The sequence below is a fragment of the Lutjanus erythropterus genome, chromosome 11 (assembly GCF_056507025.1).
Source record: "Lutjanus erythropterus isolate fLutEry1 chromosome 11, fLutEry1.hap2, whole genome shotgun sequence".
In the NCBI taxonomy this organism is placed as follows: Eukaryota; Metazoa; Chordata; class Actinopteri; order Lutjaniformes; family Lutjanidae; genus Lutjanus; species Lutjanus erythropterus.
This window is the reverse complement of record NC_139327.1, coordinates 1,938,501-1,953,026: the sequence shown is the minus strand read 5'-3', so window position 1 is coordinate 1,953,026 and position 14,526 is coordinate 1,938,501. Positions and strand designations below refer to the sequence as shown.

At 39.4% G+C, this 14,526-nt stretch overlaps 1 protein-coding gene across 1 annotated transcript; it reads right to left on the bottom strand.

Moving 5' to 3' along the window:
* Positions 1–7,529: 7,529 nt before the first annotated feature.
* prrg3 (proline rich and Gla domain 3) lies at positions 7,530–14,119 on the bottom strand. The gene is made up of 3 exons (XM_084730412.1): positions 14,043–14,119; positions 11,497–11,657; positions 7,530–9,756 (listed from the first exon to the last, which is right to left on the bottom strand). Exons 1-3 carry the CDS (start codon positions 14,050–14,052, stop codon positions 9,208–9,210), a joined length of 720 nt encoding a protein of 239 aa, XP_084586538.1. The 5' UTR covers positions 14,053–14,119; the 3' UTR covers positions 7,530–9,207.
* Between the last annotated feature and the right edge of the window lie 407 nt (positions 14,120–14,526).

The window sequence follows — 14,526 nt, the reverse complement described above, 5'->3', positions numbered from 1 at the left end:
CACTGTAAAACATCAAGTTTTGGACATTAACAGCAAAATATTAGCCCACAGTTTATCACATGGCAATTCACACTGGAGGACCAACAGTAAAAGTTCCACTGAATACTGGTTATACTGCTGTCAGTTCTCCATCCATCTATAAAACTATTTAGATGGTAGCTCTTGTTCAAATATTCTTGTACCAAAAAGGTTTACTTTGGGTTGTGGAAATATCCATGGTGAAATACTGCTACTACTAACTGCTGGACTATGTTGTCCATCCATCCATCCATCATTGGTAGCTGCTTATCCTTGAAAGGTCACAGGGAGCTGGAGTCTATCCCAGCTGACACTGGGTGAGAGGCGGGGTTCACCCAAGTTGCCAGTTCATCGCAGGGCTGACACATAGACAGACAACCACTCATGATCACATTCACACCTACGGGCAATTTAGAGTTATCAGTCAACCTATTATGCTGCATGTCTTTGGACTGTGGGAGGAAGCCGGTGTACTCATAGAGAACCCACACAGACATAAGGAGAACATGCAAACTCTGCACAGAATGGTCCTGCCCCAGACACGAACCAGACTATGTTGTATGGAATCTTATTTGTATCATTTCATTTTCTTAATATCACATCCAAAACCTTTTCCAGAGAATATTGTGTACTCCCAGCAGTTCTGTTGATATTAAGTGACTGTTTCCTTCTCCCTGAATATTATCCAGTATGTTAATGATGATTTACTTAAGCTCAATTGCAATTCACTAAATTCCACAAGCAATCGTTGATGTAGTTTTGATTTCAGCTGCTCCCAAACTTGTAGATGACGTTTTGCTTCATACACCATACAGCCACAGCTCAAGGTGGATCTCAAAGCCTTGTATGTGTAACAATGCTTCTCTGCCAGCTCGCCATGCAGAGCTGGCCACACACCTCATTACATTTAACACCTTTTTACATTTAGATTCAGTTTTTCCATGTATATTTATCAATCCATTAACCAAGACATTTAAACACTGACTCTTCCCATAAGCTTGCTACAGTATAGAGTTAACCCCTGTTCATATCTTAAGTGACCAGCATATAACATGATTTTGCAACTGAGACTTTAAATTCCCAATCATTTCTCTACACTGGTTATTCCTTTCTGAATACATTTCAACACGTGTTATGTTTTTTTCCCTGTATACCAGCTCCTGTATTTTCAAATATATTATGGACTGATTGTACTGTGTGGTATCCAATTTTAATGTCAAAACTTTGAGATTTCTGATCCTACTTTAATTTTAAATGTTCTTTTTGACAGAAAGTCCATGATCCAGTTGTATAACATCATATCTTTCATATTGAGGTTCAATTTCAGGGGGTTTCTGAGGTCTTTGGTAGCACTTCCTTTTTTTCTATATAGCCAAGTTACGCTCATCATTCCACCTTGACACAATTCTCATATTTCCTGTTATCACATTTTTATGACTACTTTTTTAGGCAGCTTCACTATCATATTTGTAACTTAAGTAGTGCATTCATCCATGTTACCATCCATTCTGAAGCTGTTTGCTAATTCCCTGCGGGAAAATTTCACTTTCTTCCACTTAGTTTTTTAAAGCATCACGTGTGTGTGTGTGTATAGGAGCACTTTCTTGGGTACATGTATCAGTGTTTATACTGAATATGGAATATGATGGCAAAATGGTTATTACCTATGTTATAATTTCAATCAGGAGAGACCTCATGCTGAGCATATGAAATATATTTATTTGACATGTGCACAATGTGGATGAGAAATGTGGAAAGTCTTTGGCCACTATACCCTATCATCATCATCTCAACCTGGGCTTTGGATATGAAGAACTGGAGGTGAACGGAGTGGAAGAGGGTCACAACAATTCTGCACTGAAATGACGGCTGACAACAGCAGAGAGGAGAACAGATTTAAAGTTTGTCAGCAATGATATGATTGGCTGATGAAGACAGTGGCTACATCTGGTTAGTTAACTGACAAGTGAACACCCATAAGCAGCTGATTGAGAATAAGCAGGAAGGAGAGTAAGAGAGAGCTGTGAATGAATGAGACGTAAAGAATGTCTTCCTAATTGAACTTACACTGATCTTCATTACATATTTTCCAGTCACATAGCCTAACCATATTTGCAGACAATGTCAAATCAATAGGCCACATGACAAATTTCTGCTATTTATATTTGATGTTGTTACTACATCAATGTTTATGCATACAAGATTCCTTGTGTCTATTGTTTCTTCAATCTGTGCACAATTATTATGAGTACAATCATTTCCCCATAACTTATTGTGTGCACTGAAATCACCACAAACTTCCCTTTGACTTTCCTCTCCCAGTATTTCCTCGAACACTGCTGCATTAAAGCATGGCATGGATTGTAAGAATGAATTATTCTGATTGGGCCTTGTGAGAGAGAGCCTTGTGCTTTATTTCATGCAGTCATTGCATTCCATGATCAGCAGCTGATTCATAATTCATTTGATGTTCCCAGTTTTCTGTTGGTTAATTTTGATTTTTCAAATGTTTTAAAAGAAGTAAAAAATCATCCAGTGATAAAGATTCATATCAAACTTCACTTGGATTGTGTCCTTTATTTATATGCACTGATACAATATGGATACATAATATATGAATAAAGTGTAGATGTGACACACAGATCATTGAATGAAAATGACTTTCATATGGAGGCGGAGATGCTTTTGGCATAGACACCTTTCAAAAATGTTACGTTTGAAACACTTTATTTGAATCCACCATTACATTACAACAGTCTACAGGATTCAAATATGTACAGAGCTCCAATACATTCATGACACTCAGAATGACCAAGTAAAGAAAACACCGCCTGGAACACAGTCTCACCAGCTGTCCAGCTCTCCGTTTTTCTGCCAATCGTAAAACAGGAGTTTGACATTCAGAATAAGTGAGAGGGAACCACAAAATAAAACGTGTACAGTAAAGACTCTGAATAGCACTGAAGGATTTGAATACATAATAGCAAACAGTGATATGTTATTCAGAATATAAAGGAAGACTACAGAGTTCTGCTGTTTTGGCACACCAGCCCACACGTCACACTGAAAAACACATAGAGAGACCTTCATGATGTTTATTGAGTGCAGGATTTAGCTCAGGCTCAGGACCTCCTGTTACTTTGATCACCCTCTGTGGGGAGGATGGCGGGGCAGATAAGACAACTTTATTGTCTGTCACAAAGTAACAGAAATTCTCATTTCAAAACACTCAACAACAAACAAATAATGCACATTTAAAGGGACAATTCACCGCAAAATCAAAAATACACATTTTCCCTCTTATCTGTAGTGCTATTTGTGGATTTCTTGAGTTGAGTTTTGGAGATATCAGCCACACAGATGTCTAGCTTCTCTCCAATATAATGGGATTAAATGGAACTCAGCTTGTGATGCTCAAAGCGCTGAAATAACGCAACTGCAACCGGCAACCGGCAACCACATTGCTAGCTAGCTCAGTGGTGCTAGCATTACAGTTCAGTTAAAGAAGATGCAATGTATTATTTACATGCTGCTCTGTCACGAGCATGAGCCTCTCCTGTCCATGAGTAGATGCACACTTCCCTCTGCACAGTGATATGGTTGGCAGGTGTAGTTTGGTAGAAAGAAAATGGTTCCTAAATGAAACAAGGTGTATGGATTATCTTGAGTAACCAGGTCATGATGACATCTCTACAGCTTATATCTCCAAAACTCTGCACCTCACACCAAAACTAGCTAGACCAGTGTTTCTCTTTTTTATACCACATACCAACTCAGGAAATATTAAACTTACTTAACATTTGATTTGCAATTCTCTTTGTAGGCACTATTTGAGTACTTCATGTTACCTTTACTATCTTGCCATCACTGTTTATCTCCTAACCACCAGAAATTCTGGATGACACATGTAAACGCTAGATTATCATTGCAGGCTGACATTGAAAGAAAAATACAGGAAAGACAAAACTCATTTTAAATTATATTTCAGTGATCTCTTGTTTATTGTATTTCCATTTGAAATTTTGTTTATTTTGATAGTATTATATGTTTTTAAATTAATTTATTTCAAAAGAGTATTTCTAACATTCTTTTGTGTATCACCAGAGGTACACTTAGCACAGTTTGAGAACCTATGATCTATATGTATTAACAGCACTACAAGTCAGGGGGAACATATGTATTTTTGATTTTAGGGTAAACTGTCCCCTTAAAACACATTTACACACACACATGTAAAAGTCACAGATTGCATCCCAGTTACAGACACAAGACATGTATTTGTGAGTCCTGATGTAACACACACTGATTGCTTGTTGTGGTGCATACTGCACACACACTGCAGGAGCATCCAGCTGAAGATATGCTCCGTTCACTCCTTCACGTTTCTAAAACAATTCTTCTTGGTGTTGGAGTGACAGTAAAACAGCAGTGCAGGGAGGATATGATGAGATGGACCTCCTTACTGGTCACACTGGAATGTGTACTGGAGCTGGTGAAGCAGTTGTCTGTACAGACACAGACACCACACAGTCTGCAAAATACAAAATTTCATCCACAACTTTGGCTGAAAATTCTCTAGAAATATGCCAGTTTGATAATAATTGAAGTTTAAAAAAGGACAAGGTGAAAGTATACAAGAGAGTAGTACAATTATATTTAAATATACAATACATCCATTTTGGTGGAAAGAAAATTAGTTTTATGTGAAACAAAGAATTAAATCAATCATTATCTTGTTTCAAACAGTGGATATTTCTGTGGTCAATGTGGTCTAACAAAGGCCCAGTCTCAGACAGTGTCAGGCTGTGGGAAAGGCAGTGAATGACTTAGAGTACAATAGAAGAGAATATAAAAATAAGCCACTGGCGGAAAGCTGTAAGTGCACCTTATCAGACGTGGTGAGGTAAAACTTCACTATATGCAACAGAAAGGTAAACCTCACTCTGCAAAATATAAAGATCACCTGGAGACACTCATCATTACTGAAGCACAGACTGGATGGTGGATGTGAGGCCTTAAGGGAATGGAACTAGCAGCCATGGCAGTGATGGTGCCTTGCTACAGCACAGACACAATTCATCTTATTTTAACTTGCAGGGAAAACAAACCGGCATGGTTCTCAAACAGTTCAGACACCCCCTTCCCTCTGACTGAGACTCTATACCAAGTATTTATCCAGTCATATCTATGGTATAATACAACGATCCTAACTGTTTCCTAAAAGGCAGCAACCAAACACAGCATCCAGAGAAACCTGAGGGTTGTACTATGAAGGAAGGCTTTCTTTGACAAAACCTAAAACCCCAGTCAGACATAACAGGTATCACAACTGTGGTTATCAACTTTCTTTGTTAACTCAGGCTTTCTTCTTCAGACTCTACGCTCTTCTTCCACACAAAGTGATTATGAACCACCCACTTCAGTCAAATGAACAATTTGTTATGATAAAGAGCTGTGGAAAATATTAAAAAATATATATATATTGAGCCAAAAAAAACCAAAACAGTTTCTGCAAATAAGGCAGGAGAAGAAAAATGCTACAGAAAATTATTGATCAGCTGAATGTGATCTTAATGCTGCTGTTTATTTCTAACATGACAACTGCAGCAGATTTAAACATGATGCTGTCAGTTTGACACTGTCCCATGATGACAGAGACATGCTAACCATTTTGGCTTTTGGCCAAATCAAAGTAAAATGAATGGAACTAATTGAAGATTTTCCCTGATCATTAGTATTGACTAATCAATTTTCTAATCAGTGTTCTGAGCTGAAATATCAGCAATGCAGAATGGACTGAACAGTCAATAGTATTCAGTGTCTGTAGCGGCTTCATCATTCGTTGAGTGGATGATATACTGTTTAGATTTAAAGTGTTAACATGAGCTGAAGCAAACAGGAAAAATTCCTGTGACAGCGTGATGCACACAGTTTGTGCTGCTGTTACATTACATTATATTTCTACATTACATGGCTTTGTTCAGTGACATTACAAACACACAGCTCAGCAACTTTTCATTTTTAATGTCTTCCCTCAGCTTACAATCTATATCGCTCATAGAGAAGTGGTTTACGAGTGGCACTTTTTACAGACGATTTAATCTGAAACTCAGAGGATAACCTGCTCCTGAGCAGGTTATGACATCAGCATCAGTTACCATGGTGATCTAGCCCGGTTAAAAGAGAGTCACCTTCATGACACTGAAGACTCAACATACCTGCTGACACATTCATCTCACTTCATAGTACAGCCCTCAGGACTCACTGACACTGGCTGAGCCTCTTCACAAGACTCCTTTATACATATAAATCCTTCAAACTCAAAAACTTAAAATATTTGTATCAGAGCTGACAGATTGTGAAGTTTTAAACATCTGTCAGCGTTACAGAATGTCTCCAGTGATGGTGACACTGCATCTCCAAACACTGTAAAATTGTTATTTACAATTATTTGCTCTGTCAATTAAATGATGACTCCCAGAGGGTGTTATATTAACAGAAGAGTCCACAACAGGCATAATCTTAGTTTGTCTGTTTGTTTGACCCTGATGTTCACTAACTGTAGTGACCAAATGTTTGCAAGAAAACTGGAAAGAAAGGACGCTCTGTTGGACCTGAAGTCAGCTGTCCGTTTTTCTGCTGAAAATGGTGACAAAGTTGCGAATAACAATTTGCAAGCTCTACCAGAGCTCAATGGCCACAACAGCTAATCCTACAGCAGGGGTCATCAACTTTTACAATCAAAAGAGCAATTTTTGACAGAAAAATTGGTCACCACTCACTTACATTGTTTGGGAGATTCTGCAACTCTTTTTTCCTGTGAAACTCTAGCAGTATTTTGCAGACCAACAAAATAAACCCGACCTTCAATCATCATGAGGGTGAGTAGATAATGACTGAATTTTCATTTCTGGGTGAACTATGCCTTTAATGAAGAAATTGTCTTTACATAAAGACATTGTAAGGACATATTCCTATTTTTCATTTTAGTTTCACAAATGTAGGGATCTGCTTGTTATCATCAGATTTTGCTCTGGAGTCTGTAATGTACATGTCTAAGAAGGAATAAATAAGACGTCGGTTTGTTTCCATTCTTACTGTGTATAATATTGTGAGTGAATCAAGAGTTAACTGTATCATTACACCCCTACTATCTGCTGTCCATACAAGTATACTGCTACACCAACCACACTGTGTCAGACCATAAGCAAAGCTGTGATGTAATACTGGAACTGACACAAGCAGTTCAATCCACTCTGCAACTGCCATGAAGGTGCTACACTGACTCATTAACTGTGGTGTGTAGCAATGGACCGTTCATTGTGCTCTTTGTGATCACGTGCATGTCTTCATATGATACAAGCATTCACATACACACAGTGCATACACAGAACTGTGTTTGTGTGTATTTGGACCATCTTGGTGGAGAATTTTATTCTGTTTCTGTTCTGTGCTGGATCTTCTCCTGATTTGGCCCACTTCAAACAGCCTGATACATGCTTGTTTGCTATGTCACTTGCAGGAAAGTCACTTAAAGAGAAGGTTGAGATTTTAAGAGATGAATGTTTTGGGACTGTAATCCCCACACATTTTCATGGTGAGAAGGAATTTCATACAGTTTGGTTCTGGAGGACATAGTGACATATTTATGCTTGTTTTCATTATAAATTATTCTCTGGACCAACAGTCCAAAACTCAAAGATCGTCAGTTTACAATGATAAAAACAGAGTCCTCAAAAATCCCCACAATGGAGACACTTGACCAAACAAATGTTTGGAAATTCTGCTTAAAAATGACCCAAGAAATAAATTGATTATCAAAACTGTTAACTGATTAATTTTTGTTGATTAACTCACTTGTAATTGACTAACCCAGACTTATAAATACACAGGAATTGGGAAGGTTGGATAAAAAAATATCCCTGGTATTAATACAAAGCCCTGCCATAAGCTGCAGCAGCCTGTACAGAGCAGATTTGAGTTTGGTCCGCAGGAAAATGGTAAGACTGGTGGTCAGAGTAAGGTAGCACATATGGTGTTAAGACAATGTAAATTTGGCAATAAATAAACTTGCCTCTGTATGGCACAGCGCTGAGGAGATTATTACTAAGAATTTGGTGACCTCATGAGAATCAGTCCACACACCTTTGTACCCGCAGAGTTAACAGAGTGGAGGACTCGGCCTCATGTTGTTGTTCTGTCTCTCTGTCATCACCGTAAGGCTGAGGCTGGCACCCATTTGTTCCAGAGGCTTTTCTTCAATGATGGAATATTGTTTCAGGCTGTCCTGTCTGATGGCTGTCCACACAGCACATAAGGGAGATCTGTCAGGCTGCAGGAATGTGCAGTCACTGTATAAATGCAGGGATCTTCTCTACAGCAAGTGAACGGCAGCTGGCTGGTGGAGGTGCTCTGAAAATCTTGCAACAATTAAGATACAGTCAAAAGTCTGGACAGTGAGTGAACATAGCTGTGGAATGTGGATTTGAGCCCAGTTGGCTGTTGGTTTTACGGGTCTTTCCTTTAAAGTTGAGACGGTCATAGTGCTTTAAATCACGCCTGAACAAGTGCTTCACTTTTCATTATATGTGAAATTATTAAAAAAAACAAACAAACAAACAAAAAAACAAACAATAAACCATGAGAACATCCAACCAGAGTCAATACTTCACTGTGTGTATGTACAGTTTAACATGTCAGACTGTATGTACACTGACAGATAAGACACTGCCCAGCCTGCTGGTAAGGAAACCTCACAGTCAGTGACTGTGTGTGCTCAGCTGTAACATGGCACTTCGGTCCTACAGTGCCACCCCGAGTTGTGCATAGAGACCTGCCTGTGGATCAGTGAGTGTCCTGCTTGCCAGATCCTCTCCAGCACCTTGGTGCACATGTGGTCTTGCTGTGGCTGCACCAGGAACAGTCTGCCAAAGCAAAATAAAGACCAAAGAAATCAAGTGTGTGACAAGGTGTTGAGGGTAAACATAATTCTGGTTGTCACACATAATCAGTGGGGTGACTGGCTTAATGCTGTGCTCATGACAGAAACACAGGTGGAGAAAAATGGGAATATGGGTTTCATGAACCCGCAGCCAGCAGCACCACAGGCAGAAACTACTCTTCAGCCAGCCTAACCTGCTGCTGACACAGTGGGGGCGACAGCCACAACAGCATGATTTGGCCTCTGCTTCATTTCTCCTTTATGATCTCCTCGTATTTGGGTGGAGGGTCGCTGTATGAAGGTGCTGAGGTCTCATCACCACTGCTCTCCAGCTGTCCCGTCACCTCTTCATAAGATGGAGGTGGAGTGGCGCCGGACAGTCGTGATGCCACCGACAAGGAGGAGTCCTGGACATAGAGGGCACGAGTGTTCTGCTGGTGGAGTACGTGGGAGTCCATCTGGGAACCTCCTCCTCTCTCAGAACTCACTACCACAGTTGGACGAGAGCTGGACTCCTGGTGTGAGCTTTCAGTGTGCACTGTCGTTTCCCGGTGAACCAGAATGCGCGGCAGACTCCGGGTGCTGCGGTTGTTGGCCAAGTAGCGGTTCTGGGTATAGGCGGGCCGGCGGCGGGTGGCCTTCTGAAGCTGGCACCTCCACAGGAGGAAGAGGCCGATGATGATGAGCAGGGCCACGCCCAGCAGAGGAACCACCATGTAGACGGTGTCGGCACGCTCAGAGCGACCCTCGCTGTTGCTGCTCACCGTGTAGACGCTGCGAGTTTTCCAAAACTCCATCTGGGAGGCACAAAGGACACATTTTACGTTTAAAATGTTTTAAACTTTATTTTTTATAGATTTATATACATTATAGAATGAAATACATAGAAAACAAAGAAGAAGAGAAAACTGCAGACAATCATAGAAAAATAAACTGTCACAAAAATAACAGATCAGGACAGAGAGTCACATGGGCATCATTACTTAAGAGAATGGATTAAGTTTTGGAGTTACTACATTCCAGTCCACTTCTGTACTATTGCCATGTTTACCTGTTGGGCTGATTTATGTCATAATTAGGAAATAAATCTGTTTGCATGACCACACAATGAGCACTGAAAGTGCATCTCCATAAAAGTCCAAAGCATACGTAGGTCAGTTTGTTTATTATCTATGGTACAAAAAGCTACACTGAAAGTTACTAACTTTTGTTTGTAGACACTTAGATATATGTACATACACATACACATATATGCATGTATGCACATATACATACACACACAGATGTAAAAACATTCACACCTACTTTACATATCTTTGTTACTATATATATATATATCTATAGATATCTATACATATATGTATGTATATATATATATATATATATATATATATATATATATATATATATATACATATATATATATATATATATATATATATATATATATATATATATATATATATGTATATATATGTATATGTATGCACACACACTCATATACACATCCATACCGTATCAAAATGAGATGTCCACTTACTCCAGGAATTAATTTGTCCATACATAGATTCAGGGAGAAAGTCAGCTTTTCCATGTTATATATTTCTTCTACAATACCAATCCATTCCTCTTTTGTTGGGGGGTCTTTAGGCAACCACCTCCTTGTTCTAGCTTGTTTTACTGGCTGCCAACATTATTTTTTGATACCTATCACTAGAGTTGATTATGGCAGAGATATTCCCAAGATATATTGTACAGAAATCGTGTCTAATTTCAAAACCCATTACTGAATTGATCATTCTTACTTACCTTACATACCTCTTTGGTCTGAAAAGGTGAAGCGTTTAGTGAGTTGTTGTCGTGTTTTGTACATTAATATGTTAGGTTTGTACTGCCCAGCGCAAAGTAGCGCGGCATTTAAAGTACAATTCTGCGATTGTAGACTGTGATTAACATCTTCAAATGGCTCTTAATACATGCAGTATTTTTTCAAACAGTGTTTAACATTGTCAATTAATAAATTCTGCTAAATTTCAACTGCTTTCTGAGTGTTTTCTTAGTGTTAGACTAGTCAACTAGTGTAAATTAAGTTTGCGTTAAATCGACAGGGAATTTAGTCACCAGGAACATCCCTAGTGCACATGTTCAAGCAAACACTCCTGTGGTGTTGATGTGCAGCAGTGAAATGGGTCCCCGCTGAAACACTTTCCCGCTGCGCATGTTCCGGATGTTGCTTGGGCTATTCACCGGTAATTAATATCATATTGAAAATAAAGAGGTTTTCGGTACAAACTGGTATACCGCCCAGGCCTAACTTTAAGTTTGGAAAATTGATTCATGAAGGTGCAGCCTGCTGTACATGTAAAGGTACCTGCTGTTAATAAACCCCACAATGTTTTTTATCTTCATTTATCTGATCATATGGACAATATTGTACAAGTATGTCCGTAATGATTATAATAATAATAATAATAATAATATCACCCTATCTTAACTGATGGAGTTGGTGAACATCACCTGCCTGTGCATTAGCTCACCGTTCTCTCTTTGTTCTCAAATACTTCATTGGCCTCCTCGAAGCTGCAGCTCTCCTCACCACACTCCCTCTCAATGTTCCCCTGTCTCAACTCCTCCAGGAAGCCGTTGGCTCGTGGGAAACGCTTCAGGACGGAGTGAGCATCCTTACCATCAAGGAACGCTGCAACGCAGAGAAGAATCCCAATCCAAACTTCAGTCAGTTGTCAGTCACATAAAGTATGAGCCAACCTACCAATCTGTATATTTTAACTCCCCCATACACAGTACCTGAGTTTCACTGGACATGTTTCATACTTAGATTTCCAACCATTCCTCAGAGGTGGAGCATTGTCCATACAACTGTACCTCCTCCAAATCATTTGTGTGATCTCTGCTTCAAGTGTCTATAATCACATTTTTGTATTAACAATGGCTCACATGACTTCCTGTATGGAAACGTTTTGTTCCTAGCAATGAATTATCACAGACTCTGCACTTCCTCTCAGCTTCAGCTCAGATTCTCTTTACTTCTTTCAGATCATTATTTTAACCTTGCAGCTTGTAGCTTTGCTGCTTTGGTTCCATCTCAGTGCTGTTATTTAAGACTCATCATCCAGTGGTCACAAGCACAACACAACCAAATTAAAGGGTAAGTTATGCATTTTTCAACCTGGAACCTATTTTCCCATGTTATTGTTCCAAAGTGACAACAATTTTTGAAACTGGTCCAGTATTGAGCGAGACCAAAACTGAGCTGCAATGTAATCTTTATGGGCAACTGCGCACTATCAAAGTACATGAAGTACATGCCAACATTAAAGAAAGGAACCCTACAAAGATAAACCTTTTTGTGAAAGTGAAATATATTTTGTTTAACCAGAAACAAATTTATTAAACTCACCAAACTCACACATGTCCAGCCTCCCTCAAACTCCCCACCCATATCATTCCTCATATTTTCACAATTAACTCTGTAAATTAAGAGTTTATTTAAACCAGAGTTGGTGATTGTTGGAACAGTGAAAAGATGAAAACCAAATAGGATTTGGTGAGTTTTATTTTTTTCTCTGGGGTTTAAATGAAGATGACACTGTTAAAATTCTAGTTTTCAAGGGGAGTCTGGTTAGTTTGGCAAGAACAATAAAAAACTGTTTCTGCATATGCAAAACATATTGTACTCCAACAAAAAGCTCTATCTGTATCTCTGTCTAGGGATCCTTTCTATAATGTTGTCAGACACTTGAATAACAATCTGAGCCTGTCAGGGGCAAAAAAAGGACTTTCAGTGGTAGGGCTGTGTATCAATTCAGATTTCCTGATTTGATTCAAAAGGTCCCAACTTGGTCTGATTCACGAGTCAATTCAATTCGATATCAATTCAGTTGGGACACCAATTTTGATGACTACATTATGAACTGACCCCAGAGTATTTACCCTAATCAGGTACTTTTTATTAAACATGACCTGACCAAACCACTAAAATTAGTGAAATCTCATACCATGAGATGTCACGCTATGAGATGTCGCACCAAGGCTGGTCACATTAGACTAACTGGGTTGAAACCACAGGCCTTACCACACATCTGCGGGAGAAAAAACATATATCAAAAGACTGATTTCAGGATTTTTTGGATCGATATTGGACCAGACAAAATTGGTTTGAATCAATTAATTATTTTTTTTTAACCCAACCCTATTTAATGGACAGGTTGATGGTGTGCAGTTGTGTTTAGGTTTATGGTTACTCTCCCTCAATACAGGACCAGTTCCAAAACTATTAATAATTTAGACACAAAACCTGGGAAAATAGGGTCCAGGTTGAAACATACCCTTTAAGACAAGTTACCCTTTAATGCTAATGATGCTCTGTAACTGCTGGATGTGTAGCCTGCCCCTTATAATCACTTATTCTACATTTAAATGCAAAGGCATAAAAGAGAAAAACAGCTCTTCAGATGACATCAGCATCGTGATGAATCACATGCATTTGAGCTTAAAGATAAAGTGAACAGGACCAAACTTAAATCTGGATTCAGACACCTCCACATTTTCAATGAATCTAGGGCACCCCAGTAGGTCCCTTTCTAGAGCCTCAGGCTGAGTAACAGGATGTAACACATCTAAAAAGAAGTTCAATAACCCAAATTAGCCAATTTCCAGTACAGAGGACCAGAATGTTTAACTGGGAATACTGGTCTTCATCAGGACAAACATTTCATAAACCAGTACAGGGAAATATCAGACACAACAGTTTTTGACTCAACAGTTTATCACCATATATATTTTGTATCGTACGGCTGTAACCTGCAGGACTTCAGCCACAAAAATCATCCGAACTGAGGCACAAGAGACTTGCTAAATCTGTCCCTGGATCAGCTGGTGAGTCAGAAGGTGACGGGTAGGTGTGTCTCTCACAGGAAGAGACAGTCAGACAGTGTGTGCGTGTGTGTGTGTGTGTGTGTGAGAGGTTGACTTCTGTCTGGACAACAAGCCCGGCAACACACCAAACATTTATGAACATTATTTATTTGAGTTGTGTGTGAATGTGTGTGTGTTTTGCGCTCACCGTCAGCCATGCTCCTGCCCCACTACTCACACTGTGACAGAGTGCAGACCTGCAGGCAGAAGACAGCACAGCATCAGACAGCATGGCACACAGAATCATTAACAGAGGACCCTGGGTCACTGTCTACTCTGTGTCTCGACCTGACACATTCCACAAGAAGCTTCAAGAGGCATTTTCAACATCTCCACTTGAGTATGATAATGATTTAGCCCCTGCCATCTAATCAGCCTAACTGCTTGCCTGGACACATCAGCTGATACTCAAGTGCAATACCTGTTGTTTAAAATTTGTATGTAAAATACCAACAGCCAAAACCCCAGAGAGAGAGAGAGAGAGGCATGTCAGGGTTGATTAAATTCTTTTGTATTATCTTTTGTATCTTCTAGACCAAAGAGGACACTGTAGGAGATGAAGTTGTTGTCTGTAAACATGTAAGTAGTTTGTTTGAGCTCCTCTCTCCTCCTCCTCCAGATTTCAGGCTTAG